This window comes from Melanostigma gelatinosum (assembly GCF_949748355.1).
Source record: "Melanostigma gelatinosum genome assembly, chromosome: 12".
Taxonomy (NCBI): Eukaryota; Metazoa; Chordata; class Actinopteri; order Perciformes; family Zoarcidae; genus Melanostigma; species Melanostigma gelatinosum.
This window is the reverse complement of record NC_136645.1, coordinates 19,001,532-19,027,644: the sequence shown is the minus strand read 5'-3', so window position 1 is coordinate 19,027,644 and position 26,113 is coordinate 19,001,532. Positions and strand designations below refer to the sequence as shown.

Here is a 26,113-nt window from a genome sequence, read left to right as displayed (position 1 = left end):
TTGCTTCAGTGTAAATAAACAGAAATGTGTGTCGCCATGACAGTTTGTCCAGAGGATGGTAAAATATTCTGCTCTACATGTATCCATCTTTATCACAATTCTCAAAAAAAAAAGAAGTAATTTAATGGTACCCACATCAAAAGATTACATTTTTTTAAAGGCTGTTATAAATGCTCAAAGATCAATATTAATACCGGCCTCATAAATCCAGTGCTGGTCTGGCTATAGCCTTAAGATGCACGTTCACATTTAGAAAAACCTAACTGATGATGTTATTGCGTGTTTGTGTGCGTGTTTTTGAGTGAGAGAAATAAATCATCTTGGTTTGCAATATAACTCTGCTGTCCTGAGTCCTGTTGTTGCTCGTAGCTCTGCTAGCTGCTAGCACAACAGCTACGGTATTCAGAAGCTACGAGCTACGAGCAACAACAGTTATTGCCTCGTTGCTTTTAGATTCTAATGAGAAGACACGCTGCTTCGTTTTACTTCTTCCGTTTGGTAGCCTTGAGAGACCTTAGTCTGTAAGTATGTCTGCATGAAAAGATGTACGAATATATATTATAGTCGCTAATGCTAATCGCGGTTAGCATTTCCCCATTGGCCGTAATGTTAAAATTAGCTTAGAAGCTAGCGACATCTTATGATGTTCAGAGAAGAAGACAACTTTAGTACTGTTAAAAGCATCTTGCTGTTCAACTGGGACACCTGCGGCTTATAGACCAGTGTGGCTTGTACAATCCCTTTTTTTTTTTTTTTTTTTTTTTTTTAAATCGGCGGGTGCGGCCTATATACCGGTGCACTCTATAGTCCGGAAAGTGCGGTATACTTAAAAACCACTACAGCCACAAATCACCTCCGTCACAACAGAGCAGGATACCAGATAAAAACACGCTGTCTGGGATTACATTCGATGTTGCAATGTTGTGCACAGATGTTCATGGAATATCAAACCTCAGCAGAACCATCAGTGAAACAAACAAGACATCACACTGGAACGCTGTGGTGGGAAAACACAAGACAGCAGGGCTGAAATCATTAACACCGATGGCTGCGTTTAAAAGACAAAAAAAGACATTGTTCCTTAACATTGTCTTGTAATATGATAAAACCATAATGACGTATGAATGTGGTTATAGTGGTTTAATGCTTCAACAGCTGTGCACAAAAGAGCTGTTTTGTAATCCACTCAAATATGATCGAAAACAATTCCACCAGTGTGATTTCCCTTTTTGATGATGCTCGACCGCCCCAGGACTGTAAACAGCTACCCGACAGTAAACAGACAGATTCCAACCCACACAACACACCCCGGTGTTTATCTGGGCGTCACCCTTTCATCCCCTCTGAATCAAGAGTACTCGGGTCTCGAGTACTCGAGTACTGGATCTGAAAATGAAGCAGCGGCGGGTGGGCAGTGGGCACGCCAAGAAAACATCCCGAAAAAACAAACAACCCTCATGGTATCTGCTCACAGCAGCTCTCCAGATGAAAGAGGACGCATGCTGCACATCGGCTTTATGGACCTTCTAATAGAAGCAGTGGAATGCGTCAATAAAGCTGGACCCACTATTGAATTCCATCACAAAATTTTGATTGCACGCCTCTAAAATCTTCTACTCGGAGCTGCTTCAGACGCACGCCGACGGTCGGCCCACAAAGAGAAACCAGATCAAGATACAGAAAACCCCAAAAGACCGGGGCGGCAGAACAGAACCGTTACTGTAAACTAATATTAATATATATATATATATATATATATATATATAGAGAAAAAAAAGAAAATGTTCATTCACCACCATTCCTGGCCTATGCAGTGTTTCGACACACGGAGAGGGCCCTGGTAAAAATAGGACATTTTCTAAAGCGGACTGTCATGACAGTACCTGGCTTGGCTCTATTCATTAAATCTTATAAACACAAACCAGCAGCAGCCTCCGTCTCCCCTGCACACAGAGGACACATTCATCCCAGAGTGGGCACCATGAGAAGCCTGGAAGGGTGGGGGGGGGGGGGGACAGACGGACACTTCAACTTAAAGGAATTTTTTCAGCCACTCTGGCTATCGCGGCTGTGTTGATGGCCCGGGCACAAACACAATCTACGCTCGTCTGCGTCTCAGTCCACATGTGGAGATCAGATAAAACAGACTCCGTTTTGACATGATGAGCGGTGAGTTAATGAGCCGGATCCCTGGCACGATAAGAGCATTCCTCGCACCAAACCAGGAAAGATCCTTACGTGGCTTTCTTCTCACTCTGCAGGCCGAAGGTTATGAACTTTTAAAATGCTTCCACAACATGTGTGCGCGTGCGAGTGTTACTTTTTCTTTCTTTGTTGGGAAAAAAACACTCAGGCAGACGCCCAGCACTGCTCTCCAAGCCGTGCATATGAATGGCACCCATAAAGCATGCCACACTGGGGCTCAGGGAGGCCATTCAAACATGCAAACAAGAGTTATGAATATGATAATCACACACATCCAATGTGTTGTGTGAGAATGGGAGTATGATCCAGGGAATACATAATGACACGGCGAGGCTTGCCAACAGTGGAAACCTACCATTCCCCTTCTCCAGAGTACAAATTGAATCACAGTGGCAGTAGAGTAATATGTGAATTGACATGTTTGTGTTTGGGTGTTTTTTCTTCTTCTCATTTCTAGTTAAATCCTTTGGATGAAATAATAATTTTGGAGCCAGAGGCCTGAATTTGTCTTCCCCCCCAAACTGGGGTCAATGGGGGAGGGGTGCCCCCTTCCTCATTGACCCCCACACATGTAATTAATGTAGTTGAAACACTTTAAATTTCATCATAAATCGTTATTTCTGAAGTAGTGAATGACAAAAAGCAGCGGTATCTGTGGCTTTCCCTCGCTGTCGTGTTTCTGTTATGTCTCTCACAGGCAGTGAGCAGAGAGGACTAACTTAAAGCCAACAACAGCCCCGAAGAGAAGCATGGAGGTCAATGTCGTGGTCCGCAGTGGTTGTAGTTTTCTTCCTACAGCCTCTGAATGACTGAAATAAATGAAGTGTATGCGTACAGTGTGTTTGAAGTGTACAGTAGCTTGTTACCAACCTTGGAGGCAGATGATACCGACGAGGTACATCGGTGGTTTTCTCCGGGTAATCGCTGCGGGGCTTATCCTGCCTTCCATCCCCCGGGTCTCGCGCTCTCTCGGTAGATCCATGAACCGTCCTGGTTGACGCTCGGCGGTTCCCCGGTTCTGCTCTGTTCTCCGTTCGCTACGTGGAGAGCCGTGGGGGCGAAAGTGGACCGACAAAAAGAGATCCGCGCGTCACCGTGTGCGTGCAGGTAGACCAACCCCCGTTACCTGCGCAGGTCTCCGGGGAAGCCAGACGGCCCGCTCACCTGGTTGTTTTGGAAAGTAGCAGGAACAAGCCGGAGAAACATGTGGTGGACGGACGCCTCTGTGTTACGGGCCAGACAGGCGACACGACTTAACGAGTTCGGACCCGCCGAAAGTTTGAAGCAAAGTTTAAACTTCCAGGTAGCGTGAGGTACGGAGGGGCTGATGTGAATTTAGGCCGCTTTGGTTCATTACAAGCCGGTGTGTGTAGCCGCCGTCTGCCTGCGTCCAGAGCCGCCAACCGCCGGGGCCAGTTCAGTCTGCAACAAGAGGGAGTTTCGCTCCGCGGTGTTTCCAACTTGCCTTCCTCTCACTCGCCTGTGTGATTTTTTTACACCAGCATCAAGTGGGCCGAAACAATACACGTGAGTTCCTGTGAGGACTTTCAAAATAAATGTTAGAACGTGTGATTTCTTCCATGTTTTCTCTAGAAAAAGATAATTTGCGGCGTAAAAGTCTTTATTAAACTTCCAGCCTAAGTCATCTTTTTTGAGCAGACTCAACTTAATATACTGTATTTTCATAGATGCGCGTTATGTATCTGTCTGATGATCTTATTTCTTTACCCCACTATATTTTTTTCACAAGTAACGTTATGAGTTGTAATTTCATAACTTTCATAAGCAAGTACGTTTCTACTCACATCGTTTTCACTTATATGTTGGCGTTGTAATGTCAATTGACCTCGACAATTTTAATGGTTCCGTACACCAAATGTTTTTTATTTTGAAATGAAAACATCCAACATCCTGTATCAATGTGGGGAATTCAGGTCGGTTAATTCTCCTGAAGTGCAGCTTCCGGTGCCCGTACCGAACCTGGGATAAGCCATACAACACTGCGACCCCCTGGTTCAACCTGATCACTGTTTACTTCAACTGCACATAGAACACTTTCATGTCGTGCAAAAATTTAAACTCTTTAAAAATCAAGTCCAGCATAATTTAATTTAATACATTTTGTTACATGTAGATTAATTGTAAAAAATATAGGATTAGCTCTTTAAGAAAAAGAAATCCATTGTCAGTTCACTGTGACGTTACCTATTTCAAGCAACAGTATTACAATCTATATGTGTTTATCATGTTTTATTGTATATTATGTTAATTCCCTTATCTATGATTTTCTCTGTATTATACCTCTATAGTTCCTGTGGGTATGTTGACACTATATCATATCTCAACCAGCTGCAAAGCAGCACATTCTGTACATTTAAGAGTTTGAAAGCTGATAAATGGCGCAAACATACGGCCCATGCACGTGCATCACTCTCACCAGGACGGGACGGCCACTGTTAGTACTGTATGTGGGACTGGTGCCATGTTTCTGGTCCAGCTGGCCCATAGATGGCTGACAGGAACATGCAGTCAGTCAATCAAGATGAAGGAAAAGATATACAAAAAACTTTAATGAGAACTTTAAGTCTCTTGAGATGATGGCGTCGACTCGGATGAGCACGACAGCTCTCGGTAGAACCAAACCATCTTTGGGTGAGTTTAGTTATTTCAAAGTTCTCAGAAGTGCTGAAGGGTTGAGGCTCCGCATTAAAGCAGACACACAGAGAGATTACCATGGAGCAGAGAAACCCCGCGCTGACTTCTACCAAGGAGGAGGGAACACTCTGGGAGACATATCACATCTTGGCAAGGCATCGGGGTTCCCACACTAACTTAAGGCTCAGACATTAAAGATCAGGCTTGGTGGGATTTACTGTGTTATAATTTGCAGGGTTGAGGACAGAGCAAGGCATGACATTAAGTTGTTGTTTTTTAAACCAATTAATTACAAGTTTTTCAACATGTTCAGCCACATACAAACACAACAATAGATTACAAAAACACAAATAGAAAATTGAAGGTTTTATTTCTGAATCATGATCAGAAAGTGGTTCTGATTGGATCTCATTCTCCATGACACGTGGGACTGATCAGATCCAAACAGATGCACATGCAACCAACTATGACACTCAATTCTCTTCCCATTCATTACCTGATGAACGCTATGATTTGTGAACTTACGATCAGAATCAAATGTATACATTTATCACAAATGATGAAAAGAATAACATGTAAAACAATCAAAAAGTAATAATTACAAGACATTCCAGTACTTTTGAGCTTCACTAAAAAAAATAAAAAATAAATCCAATCAACGACAGAAGACACCCATCTGAGAATTGTGCAAAAACTATAATCATCATATGTATCACACATTTGAATCACTGTAAACAACATTATAAGATGCCGTGCTCAAAGTTGGCAGCTCGAAGCAGGCGAGTCCCGCATGGCACCAGAGAACATTCAGGATGACCGGGATGAATTAAGAGAACCGGTTCTTTTCTTTTCAACATATACAGTCTAAAAAGTTGAACATTTCCATGGTCGTGTTCATCGGTACTCTCCGATCATAACTGATGAAAGATGAATCAATGCATTCTCTCTGCAGTGGAAGAGAAACCTGTGTAGAAAAACACACGTGGATCTCAAAGCTTTAGAAGGTTGAAGCAGCAGTTTACCAAAACTTCTTATTAACAAGAAGTTCACAATGTCACCCGGTTTCCAAAAGCTTTAATCAACACCTCGCATCGCAAATAAATCTCAGTCGGCAAAAACAATAACATGGAAATTAAATGATTTGTTGTTTTTTTTTTACAAAATCATTGTCATTTCAAACCCAACCAACCTATTTACTACACTACTATTATTTTTTGGAGAAAATAGACATTTTATTGCTAATTTGCACTAATAAACCAATAAATGTCACAAGAAGACAGCATTAAAAATAAAACAAATATCCCAGAATCAAAACAACATGAGGAGAAAAACACCTGAACAGGCGACAATATGGCAACAGATGCAGCCAAAGTGCAGAGTCACAGTGATTATGAAGAAGAGGGAGCGATGAGGTTTGTTGTCTTGGCCACATTTAGGAGGCACTGAGGCGACACCAACGTCAGGAATGAGGGAAAAGATAATCATAATAATAACAACAATAATAATAATCATAAGGCAATCTGTCTCTGGAAGACCAAAAAGCAACAACCTGGGTTTAAAAACAAACTGCAGTTTATGCATGTTTATGTTTTGATGACTGGAAAAAGTCTTTGTGTCTGAATGTTGGAGGAGATGGCTCTTTTGGTTGGATGCTGACGGGCAGGGTGTGTGTGTGTGTGTGTGTGTGTGCGTGTGTGTGTGTGATGAGGTGGTCTGGTAGTGATGATGATGGTGATCATCATGGCTCAAGAGGATGAGCCAAAGGAAGGAGCCTCTTCTGGTTCCTTGAACAGATCAGCTGTTTCCAGAGTAGAGATCCACAGTGCTGGAGCTCAGGCCCCGGCTCTCCCTGAAGTTACTGCCGGCCCGAGTCTGAAGAGAAACAGAAGAAGACACGAGAGAGAGGAGGGGGAATGATACGAGGGTTAAAACATGACACTTACGATAATACAGCATGAATTGAAAAAAATGTAAAAGACAAAAAAATATATATATATATATATGTTGCTCACCTGGAACGGGTCATCACTGGTTTTGTTCAGATAATTCAAGGAAGCAGCTCTCTTCATGCTGTTGAATAGTAAGACAATAACGTTCATACAGTATCTGAGATCAGGGCACAAAACTACCACTCATGGAGCTGGGGAGTTAAATTCCAAACTATGACTACTTGCCTCCCATAGACAGTGTTTACTACCGACACAAGAAGGATCATGGTCTTTAAATGCCCGGCGTCCATCACAACAGAGGGTTTCTTACTTGGTGCTGCGAGGCTCCGGCGGTCCGTTGCCCTGCAGCTTCTTCACCAGCAGCTCGCTGCTGCGACGCAGGACGTCCCGGAGCTTCCCCAGAGAGCCGCTGCGCTGGAGGGCCCCGCTGCCATCCTGCAGACACACACAACCATCACCCCGTCTGCTCCGCACCGGAGACGTGAGGACAAGAAGTCAAGAGATAAATCTCTTTTTCTTCCGTTTGTGCTTCGCATTAGTGGTTGTTGGCCCAGTCCTCTTACGAATGGCTGGTTGCAGCCAAACAGCGGGTTGTTTTTACATGCAATTATTTAAAGAGCATAGAGAATAAGGAGATCTGAAATCCTTATTTAGATTTATCACTGTGTGCAATATTAATGACAGCAGGCAATATTAGCAGCATTTCATTTCCTGTCACCTCTTGAAAGGTTACCCCGTCAGAATAAACCGTAGTTCAGGTTGCTCTCGTGTGATTGGTCTCATTGTGGTCAAATTGTGCTGTGCGTTATATTTAATCTGCAGTAATTAGAGCTTCATTGATTTTCGAAAGGTAATCCGCAACTATTCTCATGATAGAATAATCGTGCATGTATTTTTGAAGGTAAAATAGTCACACGTGACTTTGTTTCAGCATCTTAAAACGGGAGAAGTTGCATCTTTTCTTTGTCTTTTGTGACAGCGCTCGCGTCTGTTGGGCGGACAAAACCGGCAATAAATAAACACTTAATCTTTTGTCACTTTATTCTGACTGTTTACAGACAGAACATTTGATGTATTTATTCAGAAATCAACAGAGAATGAAAATAATGACGCTCAAAGCTTCTTTTTGTTTCCAGTGTATACTAATGTATCCATCCATCCATTCATTTTTAGATTAGTATAAACCAGCTAGACTGCATAGTGTGTTTTAACTCCCAACCAACCAGTGAAGACATAACTGAATAAACTGTGTTTGGGGTGTGAGCACGGGCTCATCACCAGCAGGGGGCGCTGTTGGCCAATCAGATCATTCACATGTTTCTGCCAAAGAGTAAATGTTTCCGTTCCTCTGAGAGATGAAACATAAAAGAATCCGTTTCCTCTGAACACAGACGTCTCCAGCCGACGCAGAGAAAAGACAAGAACTCCACAAATGAAAAACTTTATTTGAGAATACCAACAAGTGTTGATGCAATATAATCTTCACAATGCAGAATGGTAAATATGATGCAGTCCTACGTACTAAGATGGTGCTTATAGACCTTACCATCGACGTTCTTCCACTGAAGTCACGCTATATAATGTCAAGAGTAGACAGTTCAATAAATAAGCATTCCACTAACACAACAATATTTTCATAATTATGTGATGAACACAGTCGATTCTTTTGTTCAGAGTTGCGTCAGAAGGAGAGGTGTACTCATTGGAAGGAATGAAGAATCAATGGCAAGTAGCATACCGAGAAAAAGCCGTATAGTGAATGCACACGTCCGATCTAGAAACACAGCCTACGGTTACACGTGAAAGATGATATTAGTTAAACATCGGCAATAACATGTTGATCTTGAAGGAAACACTCGCACTTGTAAATTCGGTAGTTTCTAAAAACACGATTCACCAAAGTGACAATTGTTGACAACCGTGTAAGAAAAAGGCAACACACTCCCATTGAGCTGCGTGTATCCATAGCCAGACTGCACCACCGACACATACACAAGCACACACTAACACTACTGTGGAACAATAACACTAGCTTCTACTCCTGCACCGACGAAATAAAAAGGCAACTTCTGCACATTTACGTCCACTATTTTTAAATTCTGCTGTTGTTGATCGATCTCTCGGGTGGTGTCTGAGCTGGATGCTGAGTACAGTGATACAGTGAGTCACAGCGACTGCAAAATAAATGACCACGGCAACAACAACTGCTTGGTGTGATCTGACCAATTCGCCGACGTCGGCCCCTCTGGTCGTTCACTACGTGACGATCTGCCGCCATAATATTCAGCCACAAAATAATCAACATTTAAAAGAAAAAACAAAATGATTAAAAAATTAAAAAAAATAAATAAATAAAAAAGATTTGAAATGAAAAGGGAATAGATCTATAAAAACATGGCAATGCTTTAACGAGGCAGCAGACGTCATAAAGAAGTGACCTTTGATGAAAACTATACAGTACCGTTATTCCCAAACTGTTTAGGCAAGTGATCTCCAGATCGTTAAGATAGTTAAAAACACGACAAAAGAAACGGTTCTTGTCTTTAAAAAAAACCAAAGTATTACAGCTAAATACAGGCACAGAGTAGGAAGCTAGCTTTGAGGTCAGACTGCAAACTAATCCACAGTGAGACCAAAGCAGAGCAGCTGTGGGAATTTTATATATCTCTCAACTCTATAGTGGATGTGACGTTTTATCCGACGGCGGGTCGGCGTGCGACGCCTGGAGCAGAGGCGGCCGTCACAAAGGTGACACTGATCCTCAAAATCTCTCGGCGCTTGCCGTCTCCCAATAAATGACTTTCCCGCCTCCTCTTACCAAAGAAATCTACAGCGCACCAATGAAATATTACAAATGGCTGCTTTGGAGAGAGGAGAAATGTGCGAGTGGCTTCCTAAAAGACTTCACCCACCATGACTTTCTTTCTTTTTTTAACTGTTACGTGAAAGCGGGAGTTGAAGCAACGATTACCGACATGGTGGACGACACACAGTTAGTAAGAGGAGAGGACAGAGAGAGTGAAAGGAAGAGGGGGGGGGGGGGGAGAAAACAGAAAGAGCAGAGATGAGAAGAGAAGACCAAACGTCCCAGCAGTTGTCAGGTGAACAGGGTGGGGGGGCACCGGGGACGGTAGAGGAGCTGTTGGCTTGGTTGGGACAGAGAAGGCCAGAGGGAACGACAACACGCATCCTTTTTGCTATTGTGTCGGGTAAGGAGAGAAGGATGGAGGAATAATCTTGATGGCTTAGGCCTGATAAAAGAGAAAGAGAGAGAAACAGACAAAAACAAAAAAAACAGCACATTGTAAGATTAGGAGCTCTGGGTTTGGGCTTCCTACGCTACACACCTACACACTGCTAAATCTGAGCTTCGTCAACTTGTTCTACACTTGGCTGCACTCGTCTGATGTTGTCGAAATATCTATCCTGCACCGAGTCCCCCCCCTCGTCTTAACTGCAGCATAAGCAAACAAAAAGGATGTGTAAATCCAGCAGCACTGGAGTGGTGCTTCTCTGTCTCATGACAGCTGCACTACGGTAAGCAGGTCGGTGATGCAGTAGGCTGGCGGTTGCAGTCACCGTGACTCAGCTGTTTTTTTCCCTCTCTGGGTACCAGGAAGCAGTGCACTTGGCACGCTGTGCACTGCAGACGTAGGACATCTGCAAGCATCAGCACTGACGGAGCCGTTACGCCGATCGCCGTCTCTATGCGCAGCATTCTGAGTTAAAAACATTCTGCATTCACCTCAGTGAGGCAACATTCCCTCAAGCGGTATTTGTACCTGACGAAGGGTGAAAACAGCGTCTTCATTCTTGGGTGCTAGCCTCGGCTTGTTCCTTTACCTTAATGACTAATTGACTAAGTATCTGGCCTGTCTATGATGTCACTATCCCAAACCCACCCAAGCATATTGTGCAGAATGACAGTTCAAGAGGGAGAGTACAATCCACTGAGCAAGAAAGAGGAAATCTGATTGACAGGCTGATTGGTTGTCATGGCATGAGTCAACGATGTGGGTTAGTGACGAGAGGAAACGGGGAAAAAGGATGACGTCTGGACAACATGCGGAAGAACAGGCGGCACATTGAAAAAAATGTCAAAAAGCAACAGCAGACACGTACGCCGTAAATTACATCATGCATAAAGACACACACGTGCTACCAATTAACACAGCCACCAATGTGTGGCCCTCAAGTTAGTCCCCTCAGGTGTCTGTACGAGTATGTGAAGCGCTCCTACCAGTGACAGAGCAGACATGTTCGGGCAAAGCTCTGCAGTAACATCACATCCTCACTCAGCAAAACATCTACACACACGCAGACTTCACAAGCCTCATCTCTTCAACACAAGAAGCTGTAGCTACACGCGTAAATGAATGGATTGATGGACTTTCTGAAGCAATCTTTGAGTCAAAAAGCGCCAGTTAGCGTTCAGAAACTATCTTTAAAAAAAAAGAAAGAAGCATGAGAATGTCGCGGGATACATTTCCTGTTTGGACTGCGCACATTTAATGTCTGCCGCTATGGTGGTGACGGGGATAATGAAACGCTAGCACGCACCGAGCAAACCCTCCGCGTGCCCTCACACGCCTCGAACACAGACACACTCGGACCAACGCGAATGCTGTCGTGAAGCAGTTTTGAGTAGCTGTGTTTATGCGTGTGTGTGTGTGTGTGTGTGTGTAGAGAAGCATTCCCATTCACACAACAGCAGCCAGCAAACAACCCCCCCCCCCCCGTTTTCTACTTAAATGTTACTCAGAGAGAGCAGCAGGTAGGTTAACAGACAGTTATCAACCATGTGAACACACATGGGTCCATTAGTGTGCGTGTTAAAGGGTGAGCCCAGCAGGCTGGCTACATGCATGCTGTGGACTGGGTTGGTGCGGTGAAGGGTGTGGCTGCGCTCAAGTGAGGGAAGAAAAGAAAAAAAAGAAAAAAGGCACAGGCTCAGACGAGGCATCCCTGCCCTCTGGTTTGTGTCAGCCTCACCAGAGGGCTTCTTCCAGCTGCACTGCTGCAGTGAATATCACGCTTTCAGCACCGGCCTCTTTAATAACGAGGACAGGGTTGACAAGTCCAATGGGAAGCGCTGTGCAGAAACAAAAGCCCTGGGGGGAAATGAAACTAAGGACTGTTCAGTCACCGGCAGCGTGGACGTTATAATGAGGCAATAAAAGAGTTACTGCGCAGAGGGACGAGCATCAAGGATACAGGGAACCTCTGTCAATCGTGTTTAACAGGAGAAACGAGAGACGTCTCGACGGGCTGCATCTCTGAGAGTCTCATAAAAGAAAAGAAATATTTCACATGTTGCCAGGGAGCCACAGAATGAGCGTGTGCCTTTTGTTTTTTTTCTTCCTTTTTGTTACCGCTCCACTTGTGCAGAAGCTTTGCCAGCATGACATCCACTTGTTAAAACGAGACACCGGAACGTCATCGACAAGCAATGGACAACAAAACAAAACAAAACATGAACATCTAGTCCAAAGCAAACTCAAGATGCTGACAACAACAACAACAACAGGTCAGCATGCCGAGACACTCAATCAGCGTTACATGTTGCAAATAAAAGGAATTCCAGGTTGACCTCATGAGAAGAACAAGACACACCTACAAGGTGTTGGTGGACCGGTACAGATACGGCTCACACAAAGAACTGGGAATGAGCAGCTGTTCCACTGGTTATCTTTTTATATTGTAAAAAACATGTTCTCCTTATGATGATGTGCAACACTGACATCATACAATAGGTCCTGAATGAATGACTCATTCGTGTTTTTGTGTAGTTTGAGCACAGCGACGTGAGAGAAACCCCACTTACACGTCACAAGTCACAAACTAGTCACCGCTCCGTACCGGTCCAAACTCTCTCAGCGCCTTGTTCTTCCGGTGAGGTCACCGGCCGCGTTGACTCGACTGTAGTGGATTTGTACTCACCCCGTTCCACTCCACGCCCATACTCACTTCCTCGCCGGTCTCGGAGCCGCTCTCGTACTTAACGCTGCTCAGGCTGTCCCTGCTCCTCCGCCTGTCGCCGTCCGTGTCCTTCAGGATCTCCACCACACGCGTCTGGTGGATGGGGTCGATGCCCTGATGCGGAGAACACACAGATAGGACACACACACACACACACACACACACACACACAAAACAAACAGACGTCCCGTCGTCAGACTTAGCTCGGAGGTAGACGTTAGCTCGTGGATACGGGTGAGAGTTACATGGAGGTATTAAAGTGGGATTTTCTGTCTCGATTAATGCATTCACGGCACCGTCACAGAGGCAACGCAGAGACAAGGGGACGTTTTAAATATCTGAGATGGGAGTGATGTTAGGGGGGGGGCTATCAGTTAGAGACAAACCACTTACTGTGTTGCTCTGGATCCATAGCATTGTAGAGAAAGGGGAAGAAATATCATGAGATTTGGGGGACATATTTAGGACAGGAACTGTTAAGTTATGTGCATGCAGAAACGGACAATTTAAGTCATAAAATAAATGAAATGCAGCTGACCTGCTTGCGAGACCTGACGGCGCACTCCTCCAGGGTGTCGGCAGCCTCTAGCTTGCCCTGCCGGCGGTACAGGGCCCCCAGGTTCCTCAGGGTGGTGTTCACTGTCGGGCTGCTCACAGGCAGGAAGACCAACACAACTAGCTGAAGGTCATTTGAGGAACAATTGGATCACAGCAAATGCTAAAACCCTCAAAGATGAAGTCAACTACTTGAAAACTAAAGCGGATTTAGTCACATTCCCCCAGAAATAAAAAGTAATAACTTTTAATAAGTGACTTATCTCTCTGTTCATTACCACGTGTCTTTATTCATGACCACGTTGTAAAAGCGCATCACGCTCTGCCTCACCTGTTGACTTTGCAGGCCTTGTACCAGCCTCCGTACTCTCCGTATGGAGTGTTGTCTCTGTGTTTGCCCTGGAAGGAAATAAGGGAGGAGAGGAAGAGAGGGGCCTGAAGGAGAGCGGTGGTTCAAACTGGAAAGCATTTCTTTGTGTTTACATATAAATATCATCTTCCTACTGGGGCTTAGTGTGTGTGTGTGTGTGTGTGTGTGTGTGTGTGTGTGTGTGTGTGTGTGTGTGTGTGTGTGTGAGAGACGGCAATCAACTGTAATTCACTTTCCAAGTCTATTTAAGTTGCTCTGCTTGTGTTCACAGTGACATGAGGCGGATTACAAACCTTGCTCTCCTCTCTCTCCTCCGCATGCATCCAGATGGGCTTGTTTTCAGCTGCAGACAAACAGACAGGAGAGGTGGTCTACATTCAGCACAACAGGTCGACCTCAGGGAGGTTTCATTGAATCCAGCAGGAACTACCCCGATGATGAATGCTGAGCTTGCTATCATAACCCGACAGACCAGGACAGCGACGTCAGCCACTCGGTGCTACAGATTCTTTATTAGTCTGTCGATTATGTGCGTGTCTTGATTGCGAGACAGTCTCGTTTGGATTGTTTCTATGTATTTGGCTTCTCAAATACATACAAGAGGCTGGTGAATTCTGAGATCCGGTGCAGAGAGTGTCGACGTGGAGCTTAAATATTAAATATTTAACAGTTTAAATGTTAAAGACAGTCATTATTAAGATAAAGCTTGATTCAGAAAAATGCATTCTTGAGCTTTTTTAGAAATAATGTGGGTACTTCGTTATAAATTTAATTTATAAAACATTTTCTTTTCATACTCTTATCCAAATAAATTAAGAAAGAAATGGTTCAATAGATGTCAAGACAGAAAACACTATGCACCATTAAATTGTCTTAAAAATGAAATAAAAACCTGAGCAAGTGGAAGTACCGGTAGGTGATTCTGGTGATGCCATATAAACAATGATCCTTTTCTGATACTATGAACATTTACAAGTAACTATTCGATTATTTAATATGCATCGGAAACAAACAAACATCGCACTTATAGCTCAACATTAAAAGATATTTAGCTCCATTAAAGTAGAAACCATTGTGCGATTTTATTTTCATTCCCAGGAACACAAACTGTTGCTGCTTAATGCTGCTTCTCTTAACCTCCAACTCTCCAAACTGCTTTTCAAAAATATCTGAGAGCTATTGTCAAGTTCAGTGACGCATGAAAAATAAACCTCTCAGAAAAAATGTGAGATGCTTTTCAATCAATAAATAAAAAAGCACCAGAGCAGAGCGTTATGTCGAGTCCCTTTCATTCCCTTTTTCAAAGCAGTCAATCTAATCCCTGGAGGGAAGCCCACAAAAAAAGCTCAACTTAAATTAAAAAGAGAAGAAAATTGCAAGATCTTTGAGACAAGTGAAGCCTTTATTCTTTAGAACGTTTGTTTAGAGTCTTTGTGTCCTCTGAACGGTGAAGGTTGGCCCCCTGCTTACAACATGGTCCACTTTTTAAACATCTGTCCATCACTCACTCTGCTGATGTGAGACAAACAGTAGACGGAACATCAGACAAAGGTGGAGGAAAGATGAAAACAACAAGTCTAATCGGAGTATTACGAGAGGAAGTTTGATGTGACCCACTACCATTTCTCTTGGGATAAATTTGTATTTATTGCGTTTCTGGGTTTATTTAAAAATAAAAATAAAAATAAAAAATAGATTATGGACCACAGCGTTATGAAAATGACCGCCATGTATAGTGTCAGCTACACTACGAGGCCTTACCATCGACAGATCCAAACTCTTTCTCGTGAGCACGAGTCAGAATCTCTTTGTACAGAATCTCAGCCTCCTTGTATTTCCCCTGTTTGAGGAAGCAGGACGCCTGAAGGAGGGAGAGAGAGAGAGAGAGAGAGGAGAAAGCACATCTTAGCGCTGGATCAAACGGGCCTATTGACTCACAGTGTGACCCTCTTGAGACAGTAGGAGCAGTGAGTTTGCACATTTCTCCTGAAAAATGATATTGTACCACATCGCCTCCCTTACCGTCTGCATACTGCTTCTCCATCATTAGAGACAGAAGCAGGAAGCAGAAGAAGAAGCAATGCAGTAGACAAAGGACTCGTGGCTTGGTACCTTATTAGCAACGCTAAAACAAAGTTGGGATAGAACTGAAAGAGTTTGAAAAAGACGCACGGTAAAAGCCGATGAGGTCGTGGTAAACTTGTCTCTCACCAGGTTATTCTTGGTTTTGGCCACATTGGCGTCATCTGGGCCCAGCCTGCACTCGTAGATCTCCAGGGCGCGGCAGTAGTAGTACTCCACCTCCTCATACTTGCCCTGGTTCTGGCAGAGCAGAGCCAGGTTGTTCAGCTGTTTGGCCACATCTGGGTGGTCCTTCCCCAGGACCTGAGGGGGGGGGGGGACAGGGAGCAAGATGTTCTCAGTTTGTGTCCCTGACTCGATCCCATGCATCTCTCTCTCGCTGCTGTCACCGAGAAGCGGGTCTGCCTGCTGCAGACACTCGGCAGATCTAATAAAAGGCCGGCTGATCGATACAGAGGGGACAGAATAGAGCTTTCAGGCAAACAGAGACTCTTCGTACCCTCTGTTGCGTCTCCTATCGATCTCCCCCAACGCCTGCTATCCAGTTTCAGCTGTGTTCTCAATTAAACTCCTTCAACACGGTAATTGGCCCCCAGCGGAAACTTCACAGAGAATTTAAGAAGATCATTTGCTCTTCTCCACCTATTTATAGTCGCTGGTACAGTAGCTCCAACTGACATTCTGGAAATATTATTACTGTTAATTACTTTATGACAATGAGCCAATTGTTCACTGGTCGAGCCGTTAAGACGAGGCCTCGATAGCGCTGCTGTGGGCGGCCCTGCTGGTGCAATGGAGGGGTGTGGCCTACCTTTTCTCTGATCTCCAGAGCCCTCTTACACAGAGGCTCCGCCTCCTTGTACTTCCCTCTCTTTCCATAGAGCACAGCCAAGTTGTTCAGCGTCGCAGCGACCTGGACATTCAGAAAAAAAGAGAGAGAGAACATGATTAAGGCCACTTCCTTTGCTTTCATACTGGCAGTGTAGCTTCACAATAACAGCATTTAATTTACTGCTGTCTAATGACTTGTCACAGTCCTAAAAATGCTTGTTCTTTTGCTTTCAAAGAGCTCAAAGCCACCTGGATTACACAGGGCTGTAGTACCCCGCCTTTGTGTCTCATTATTCTATATAGAGGATCAGACAGCGTGACAAGAGCAACAATATGAGACGAACTGCAAAACCCCCACAGAGCTGCAGCGACGAGCACGGGGCTTCAATAGCTTCCTGCAGGCTTTACAAGGTGTTTCGGTGCCACAGTGTCAATCGATTCATACAAATCTGTTGTCAAAGGCAGTGAAATGGAGAGCACACTTGAATGTTTTTGCCATAGTTTGTTGTATTCTGACTGCAAAGGGCTTTGTGGTTTGGTTCATGCTGGATGTATGAGCAGGCATTCAGGAGCTTTGGTTGATGAGTTTAACGTCTGCAGGCACATATTCAATTTCAATGTGAAAAAAGGAAATCCATACAGACCGAGTAGAACCGTAAATACCGTGGCCTTTAAATTATGAACCAACACCAGATGACCAATCTAATCTATCTAAAGATGAAGATGTGCATGTGAAGATATGGGAGTCTTACGGCGGGGTGGTCTTTGCCGAGGGTTTTCTCCCGGATGGAGAGAGCATCGTTGAGCAGATGGGCGGCCTCTTTGTATTTGTTTTGATCCCTGTGAGAGGGAGAGACAGGACAACGTGATGAGGCTGAACGTTTATCGCTGCTCTTTGTATTCATTTGTGCTGAACAAAAAGAGCAACATGACACAAGCAAAACAGGACGAATAACAGTAGAACTAGCAAACGCTCCGGTATGTGGCCATGTCTGACCTGTAGACCAAGGCCAGGATGTTGAGCATGGTGGCCACGTCAGGGTGGTCGTGTCCAGAGGTCTTCTCCAAGTCCTCCAAAGCCTGCTTGCAGAGCGGGACGGCCACCTCGTACCGGCCCTGGGAGGCGTACTGGATCACCAGGTTGTGCAGGGTTCTCAGGCGGGCTGGGATCTCGTAGCCCCCCTGCTGGGCTGCAGCCACGGCCGCGCTGTTGTGTTGGTGCTGCACTGTGGGGGTACGGAGGGCAAAGGTCAGCCCGGCAGTCAAAGGGTCAAACTCGTGCCCGATTATATCGCTAACCACATTTCATGCCAACAATCACTGCGGTGACAAAGAATAAGAGGATTATGGGGATAATTCAATGAGTATTTAATGGGATGACGCCACATCATCCACACCAGGTCTATCGTAGAAAAGCTACGTTATCAGGTTTAAAGTCAGAATTTAGGCCGAAGTGCTGAATGCGGCCGGTTCCTACTTCCTTGGCCGTGCTCCTCCTCATCGTTTGGGAAGAGGTCGTCCAGGGAGTCCTTCGGTGTTTCTCGGTCCTTCTCCTCCTGCTGAGAGGACGAAACAAAGCAGCCAGTCAGATCCTCTAACGGACAGCAGACGACCATCTGGAAACACTGTTACGTCCGTGTTTTTCTCTCCTTCATATCTGCTCTGTCAATCGCTTGTCTTCAGAAACCATGTAATCAAAATGTATATTTATGATTTGGTTCCCAGATGGCGACACTAGTTCTGGCTTAATTCCGTTAAGAATCTGTCTTTGTTGACGGTTATTTTATTTCTGTGGTGATCTTATCGTATTTCGATAAAACCCATCAAACCTCGCATAAAGCAGTAACGTCAGCATTCTAACAGTGATTTCAGATGGACCTTAACACAGAAGCCTGCTGAAAGCTGTAAAATGGGAACAATAAGAATCCTTCAGGGTTTTATTTCCTGCAATAAGGTGAGAATATGCACCATTGGATCAATAAGGACCTGGGCAGAAAGCCTCATTCCTGGAAGACCACACAGCTCTGTTTTCTCTCCTGTATCGAATATCATTGACATTTTGCTGCACTTTAACAGATAAATCATTTTAAGGCAGATTCAAAATAAAAAAATAGTTCCAAGTCGGTTCAGAACACAGGATTTGTATTATTATTTACCATCGTGCTTATGATAACTAACATGTTATCTCTACACAATCTAACCACAACACTCAAAACACGGTGGAATTATAGACACAAAAACATTATAATCCGTCGGTGTATTTGTGATTGTTCAAAGTGCTTACAGTGGGGGAGACGTCCTCGTCATATTTCTTCAGCTGGTTCATGAACTCCAGGTGCTTCTTCTCCTCCTCCAGCTGGGCCACGTTCTGCTCGCTCTTCTGCAGCTTCTGCTGGGTGTTGGCCAGCTCGTCCCGCAGCCACTGGTTCTCCTGGCACAGCCTCCTCACCTGGGCGCGCAGCTTCTGCTTCTCCGACTCCACGGCGTTCAGGTGGTTGGACAGGGCCATCATCACCTGGGGACGGACACAGCATTGAAGAAGCAGCGACGTTTAACGAGGACTACGTGTCTGCGGCGGCGAAGCGGAGAGAGAAATGACCGGGTTGGGGGGGGGGGCCTGATTCGGAGTGAATCATGATCACCACACCAGCTCAGTATAGAATGAGGAAGCAGAAGACAGAAACACAAATGTACTACATTGTGAATTAAGTTCTCTTTTTCTGCCCAGTCGGAGATTAAAAACTGCTTTTACATAACATTTTCTTTGCTGCTCATATCGTCCAAGTGACCAGGCTATATCCATCGTACCTCTCCCGCCCGGCCTCACCTGTGCTTCTCCCAGGCCCAGTTCAATCATCTCCACGGACTTGCGGAGCAGGTTGGACTTCTCGTGCACCAGGTTTGCCTCCTCGTCCTTCTTCAGGCACTTGATGGTCTCCAGGAGGCTGTGGAGGATGGAGTTGTGCTCGTTCTTCAGGGCCTCGAGACCCTGGATCACCAGCTTGGTGTTGGAGATGATCTCCTCCTGAGAGAGCTTCTCCAGCTTCTCTTCCCGCGGATACACCATGGTGGACATCTTCTATGTAGCTCAGGGAAACCTGTACAGATTGCAGAGAAGGGAGACGACTGTTACAACAGCAGCAGCTGGCGAGGACATTTTCATAACGGCCCTTCCAAAAGCTGCAGCTGTGCTAGTTTAACACTGAAATTCACAAAACAGAACGCGAGAGCTTGGCTGAACTGCAGCTGTCACAACACGGCTCGTTACTTTCCCTCCATTTAAAAACCGTCTCAGGCCTTCTCTGCCGTTGTGATACGACAAGAGGCCACTCTCCATTGTTGGTCTACAGATCTCGACGTGTGCCGGTGTAGAGCCCCGCCCTTGATGCAGACAGAGCCCGAACTCGTTATGTGCTCGGCTAATGAGCTCGTAGCATGATCCACGTGCACCGGGACAGCCATAAAAGGAGGATATGACCTCATGTTTTATCGCTGCGGTGGAGATGAGAGATTCAAATTTCACGAGCGAGATAGGTCAGCATTTCTTTGAGCTGTTTAATTTAACAAAGTCAGAATTTATGCAGTTCGATGAGAAAATAAAGAAGGGCTGTTTAATGAAACAGTCTTGTGAATTACTCTGCCGCAATGGTTGCATGAATGAATACATAGAGTAAAGACATGTGCCTGCTTTATGCTTAACCGCATAACAGGGGACATATTATTTCGTTGGACAGACGGTTAACTTTTCAGCACCTATAATAAGCTCAAGCTGCAGTGTGGCCGCCTTCTGGTGCCAACGGAGGCCCAGCCGGCTGCGTGACCGGCCGAAGAGTCGAAGGAGAGGATGACGCGACAGAAGCCTCAAGGGTGACAGCTTAGCATCTGGTCCAAAAAACACCGATGTCAACAATATCGTGCGCTGAAGAAATGGCAGCCCTTTGGTGAGCGCATGGAACATGTGCCATTTTCCCCCAAGCAGTCTGAAGATAAACTATGACTCATCGAGCCACGTAACTGTTGGCTACGTTGTGCAAAAAAAAAAAAAAAGTGGCCCTGCCCTTCAGACAGGGGCCCAGGCTGCATTGAGCTGGTGCACTGTATTTTAACAGCAGTGAGGCTAAGAGGTTAAGGATGAAAGGGGGGGGGGGGGGGGGAAGAGTTATAAACACCAGCTGAGAGCCATCTGCCCAAAGAGGAACACTCTCCACCATTAGTGAGCCACTCCCTGCTTTGCTACTTTGTATTCCAGCAATTGTCTATTAAAAGCAAAGAATTGACGAAATAAGAAGATCAACAAAAGCCAGAAACAAACTACAATAAATAGCTATTTGCTGTGCGATGTGACAACAGAAGACACACTGCTATGTCGAACCACGTTGATGTGACCTGGAATCAGCGCAGATGCAAAACCCGTGAAAAGATTTTCCATCAATATTCAGCGACGGCGAGTAATCGCTGGGTTAAGAAACAAACTATTTCAGACGTCACGTGATGGTAAACGGCTGTCGGGGTTGCAACTAACAATTATTGCCACCATATTCGATTCATCTGTTGATTATGTCGTCGGTTAAATGATTAGTTGTTTGTTTAATCTTTTGACCAACAAGCCAATTCATCTTTGCACATCTGATGGCTGTCCACCAGAATGTGTTCGCCTCAAGACAGACAACGTGCTTTGATCAGAAAGACACTGGAGCATTATGTCCCACCAGCTGGAGGCTCAGGATGTGCAGAAGATAATAAAAAGTTACAACAACACTATGTTGTGTATGGGAGGATACAGAGGGGAAAACCCTCACAGCTTGAATTGATATTGTTTTTCCTTTCCTCCAATTAAAAGCTTTACCATCCTCGGGTTCACGAACCAGCTTATATAAATCCACTGAAGAATTCAAAAAAATCCATAACGTTCGACGTGAAAAAAGGTATCAGTTGATTTTTCCTGTTATCCTCCGAAAGAAGCTTTTCTGTTAAGTTCCCTCTGTGTGGAGACGGCAAGCGTGATGACGGGTGAAGTAAGCCTGATGCAAAGCTAACAGCAGCTCTTCTAAGCTGTTACAACGCTGACTAATTCATATTAAGCATCTCTCATCTGCAATGAAGTGCTTTGCTGTATCAATGTCAAATTATCACATTTCTGGTGAGAAAATATGCACAATGGTACACATTGAGGGTCTACCAGAGGGTTTATGGTCAGTGGTTGCAAGAAGTAACATGTTTTTTGGAGAACGAACATGTTTTTTGGAGAACTAACGTGAAAGAAGCGAACTCGCTACTTTACATAAAGAGTCTATTCAAATAAACAAATGAAGCAGTACTCTCCTTTGCATGGTCAAAGAGATGACTGTCTTCCATTGTGCAGCAGTTTGAGTCCTATGCTCTAAAATAATGCTACAGAAACGGGTGAGCCCAGAGTAAAATGAGAAGGCAGGGCAGAGATGATAACAGCCCAACTCTGCATGAAGAAACGTGAGAAAGATGACGAGAAGTTTGCTTTGCCAGGGGAGCCGGAAGTACTTCTCCTTCCTGATAAGGGCCGACGCCGAAGCTTTTACCTGCTCTGAAACAAGAAATGAAATGATCTATTGGGATGATCAAGCGTATTCACAGATCACACAGCGTATTACCCGGCACAGTTACTCAGTGTGGATGAAAGGCCTGACTAGCCGAGTGTACACAGTCGCTAACAAAGAGAACAAGCGCTTTCATGTCAAGTCAGGGGAGAAACGAGCAGCTTCGCCTCGACAAAACACAGCTGTATCGAGGACTTTTGTTTTGCTCAGCGGAAGTTAATACGTTTCAAGTCTTTAAAGAGGTGAGATGAAGTCCAAAGGGCCTGTTGTTTTTCCTTTACAAAGACCGCCCTTGAATTAATCTTTAACATTTACTTTTGTTGCGTTTTATGCGAATCACGCGCACTAAAACGAATTAATTATATCATCAAAGGTCAATATGAAACAGTTCACAAGGCCCAGCATATGACTTTCACACTGCTGCCATGCATTACAATGCTCTATGGTCAATAATAAACATGTTCATGTCACACTATATAACAGCACATATTCATTGGATTTGTGCTTTTACAGTTACAGGAATGATCAGGATCAAGTCTTGTTTAAGGCTCAATAGCAGCTAGTAAGAAGAAATGTCACAAGCACAAGGTTTCCCCGTGTGTCCACGTTTACTATTTTCAACATATCCCTCGACTCAGAGCTACATGACCTACCACCCTAACCCCACGACATGATGCAATAACAGATCTTCCTGCTGCCACTCATCGGTGCTTTGCAGCAGATGGACTACTTCATGTAATGTAGCTTTACAATGAGGTTGCAATCCATTAGTCGCATTATGCAAAATATAGGACCATTATTGTGAAATGACTTATTCTAAGCAAAGAGGTTGTGGCTTTTTTCATGAGGAAAAACGAGGGGGAACTACTGACAACATATGGAAAAAAGGCAAATTACACTCTCAGAATATTTTAATGTCCATTACAAAACCCACTAAATGCTAAAGAAATCTACAATCAGTCACGCTAGCATGTTTCTTCAGTCAGTCCAGCTTGCTGGAGCAGAAAACTAACCTCGGTTTCAGTGGCGGATCAGAGCCACATACTGTGCCACGGTGAAACACTGATGAAATAATGACTCCTCCAGAGATAGCGCTACACGCTGGCAAAGTGCATCATAAAATTGCAGCGCTAATCCAAAGTGATCCTCCTTACAAATGGAAAAGGAAACCTTCGGTGTGAAACACAGGCCAATGGAAATGAAACTGGAGAGGAATGAGAGTGATGGAGAGAGAAGGAGGAGGAGGAGGAGGAGCTGCTCGCGGTGATGATGATGATGACCTTCCCTCTGCTCCGTCAGAACAACCAACGACGGCTCAGGGCGAACACATCAAGAGACAGCCACGCCCACGGGAGGAGAGCGGATGAGCCGGTCGGGTGGGGGAGGGAGCCTTCCTAATCTAAGACTCTGCTCCTCTGTACTCATCAGACACAAAGGAATAGGTCCAATGGAGACGGACTCAACGACGCTATTTACAGGCACAAAAAGAGTTTCACACGCCACCGAGGATGAGGGCACACAACACAGCGCAAGGTCAACACCCACTGTCTGGAGCTACTAGGCAGCATATGTGAAAATATTACACAGACTTTCAGCTCCTGGCCCTACATTCTCACAACAGCAACAAGCAATACAGGTCGGGTGAGCCCATTGTTTAAGGTAACAAGGTTCACCATTACGTTTCACTTATAATCTAAAACCAAACCAAGCAAATGGTCATGAAGTGATGGGAACCATTTGTAGCACAGCAAACACCTTCAACGTGACAGGTGGACTGTAAAGATCATACCTCAGAAAATACTATACAATACTAAATAATCTTAAAACCTCATATCATTAAAATCTTGTTTACTAATTAAAACAAATCTTTTCAAAAACCAACTAAATAGACAAGTCTTAATTTGACATTGTTCTGATTAAATGGATCAGGAACAAAATTTCAGAGAAAAGTTCGATGACTCATCCTTACAGGGGATCAAAGGGCATGTTGTATTGCAAATGCCCCAGAGGAGCCTACAGTGTTATAAAAGACAGCTCTGTGTTTAAAGAAACAACTTTGTGGACTCTGCTTTATTTCCCTCCCAGCGGTGGAAATCTGGGCCATCTACCTGTCGAGTTTGTCTATGCAGAGCTCCACTCGTCATCACTCTTCATCTCCAGAGAAGCCTCAAGCCTCACGTTATCACACCATCACCACTCAGGCCCCCGTTTCATCTTTCTCCTCATCTCCTCCTACCATCACTGCACTACAGTCATTCCAGACAATTTTGCTTTTGCACACCGAGCTCCAAAGAGCGGATACATTGAATAATCCTTAATTGCGTGCACAGAGTGTGCACTTGCTACTGCCAAGTGTGATTGCACATAGAATCTTATTGACTTTATGGCAGGATAAAAACTCTTACTAGGCTGCTATTTTCTTCTTGAAAATTGCATGTTTGTCATACAACCGTTCTGAAAAGCTGAGAGGGAAATACACAAATGCAGCTACAAAACATTGCACACGCTATGGAAACAGACCCGTCGGGAGAGGGTGTGGTGCTTGTTGGTATTATAATAATAAAACACGAGCATAGGAAATGGGAAAAAAGGCAGACTGCAGTGGGTGGATCAACAAGCCAGTGGTTGATGTCTGTGCAAGCTCCATAGACACGCATTTTCTGTCTACCAGATGAAGTCTGATACCATTAGATCACTTTATCCTCCTCTTGTTTCCGCCAAAAACAGCAATCCAACAACCCCGTTTGCACCACCGTCAGACACAAAGGAGAGTCGGCCATCAAGGAGGGTGTGGCAGTGGTCTGGTACAACCAGGAGGGTGATGTCAACGTCCCCAGTCCTCCACACTGACACCAGCTGCCGGAGGGCTGCTCTCCCACCACTGGTTGTTTGAAAACTGTCCGCCTGAATCTCGCTACTGATGCAGCGTGGTACTCATCAGGTTAGGCACGACGCTCTACCTGGAGACACCTGTGTGCGTATTACACCGTTGTAATGTCTACACAGCCCAACAACAACGTCAGCAGTGTTGAACACAATGCTGGACATTTGATTGAATATCGTTGTAGCTCTGTGATAATGACTCTGCGCAACCTAAATGTGCTCGGAACACAGTCAGAGTCTTCTGAACATTTGCACATCCATTCAAAACATAAAACAACGAATTAGATAATATTAATAGACTCAGATTTTCATTTCGTTGTGACTTTCGCAGTTCTCAACGGGTCTATGATTGTCTACCTCCATCTACAGGGGTCTATATCAATAATAACGGCAAACATAGACAATTATTTCATTCACTAGATTGGTTGTCATGTTTTCTGGACTCATTACTTTTGCTAACCTCATAGTGACGCTTGCGTTTTGATCGTATAGCGCTCCGGTTAGCGACTAGCTAGCTTCAGCTAACCAGCTAGCGTCACCACTCCCTAGTTGTTGCGAGTTCATCCTGTTCAAACCGCAGAGCTGATACTTTATATTCACAGTAACTTAGATTAATACCACTTCAATATACAGCAATATACATATATAACGCAATTATAATATTGGTTAGTGAACATGTAACGCTTGCTATCACTTACCGAGAGCTATGTCTGACGGGTAGCTCAGCCCCTTTAAATCCAAAATGTCTCCAGCATAGCAAGATTCTCCCAGCAGCCTCTACGGCTGAGTGTAATTATGACGTCATGTTTTGTTTTCGGCACAAATTATCTATCTATCTATCTATCCATCTATCTATCTATTCTTTACTTGGAAAATAAATATAAATGTCTCTGCGAATATGACAGAAGATGATATAAATCGAAATTTCTAAGACAAACAACTATAATAGCTCATAAAATACAACACAGAAACAATACTAAAGAGCATTTTAATTGTTAATTTACCTATAAAATGTGACAATGACACACTGT

The 26,113-nt window shown here is 44.4% G+C and overlaps 2 protein-coding genes across 5 annotated transcripts in view; both read right to left on the bottom strand.

Moving 5' to 3' along the window:
- ptk7b (protein tyrosine kinase 7b) overlaps positions 1–3,609 on the bottom strand; it is a 67,778-nt gene extending 64,169 nt beyond the window's left edge. The window contains exon 1 of the mRNA XM_079280681.1: positions 3,076–3,609. Within this exon, the coding sequence (XP_079136807.1) occupies positions 3,076–3,187 (112 nt within the window). The 5' untranslated portion in view covers positions 3,188–3,609. The remainder of the gene's footprint in view (positions 1–3,075) is intronic.
- Positions 3,610–5,213: 1,604 nt separating this feature from the next.
- Positions 5,214–25,822, bottom strand: klc1b (kinesin light chain 1b). Of its 4 annotated transcripts, none has more exons than XM_079279695.1 (16): positions 25,781–25,822; positions 19,454–19,724; positions 18,911–19,141; positions 18,104–18,185; positions 17,624–17,852; positions 17,379–17,466; positions 16,607–16,708; positions 15,925–16,098; positions 15,475–15,574; positions 14,007–14,056; positions 13,675–13,742; positions 13,327–13,435; positions 12,750–12,902; positions 7,120–7,244; positions 6,873–6,930; positions 5,214–6,732 (listed from the first exon to the last, which is right to left on the bottom strand). In XM_079279695.1, exons 2-16 carry the CDS (start codon positions 19,700–19,702, stop codon positions 6,655–6,657), a joined length of 1,896 nt encoding a protein of 631 aa, XP_079135821.1. In that variant the 5' UTR covers positions 19,703–19,724; positions 25,781–25,822; the 3' UTR covers positions 5,214–6,654. The 4 variants fall into 4 exon arrangements, with proteins under 4 accessions (XP_079135821.1, XP_079135823.1, XP_079135822.1 ...); XM_079279697.1 differs by having other exon boundaries at positions 18,104–18,182; XM_079279696.1 differs by lacking the exon at positions 25,781–25,822 and adding an exon at positions 23,213–23,331.
- Positions 25,823–26,113: the final 291 nt, after the last annotated feature.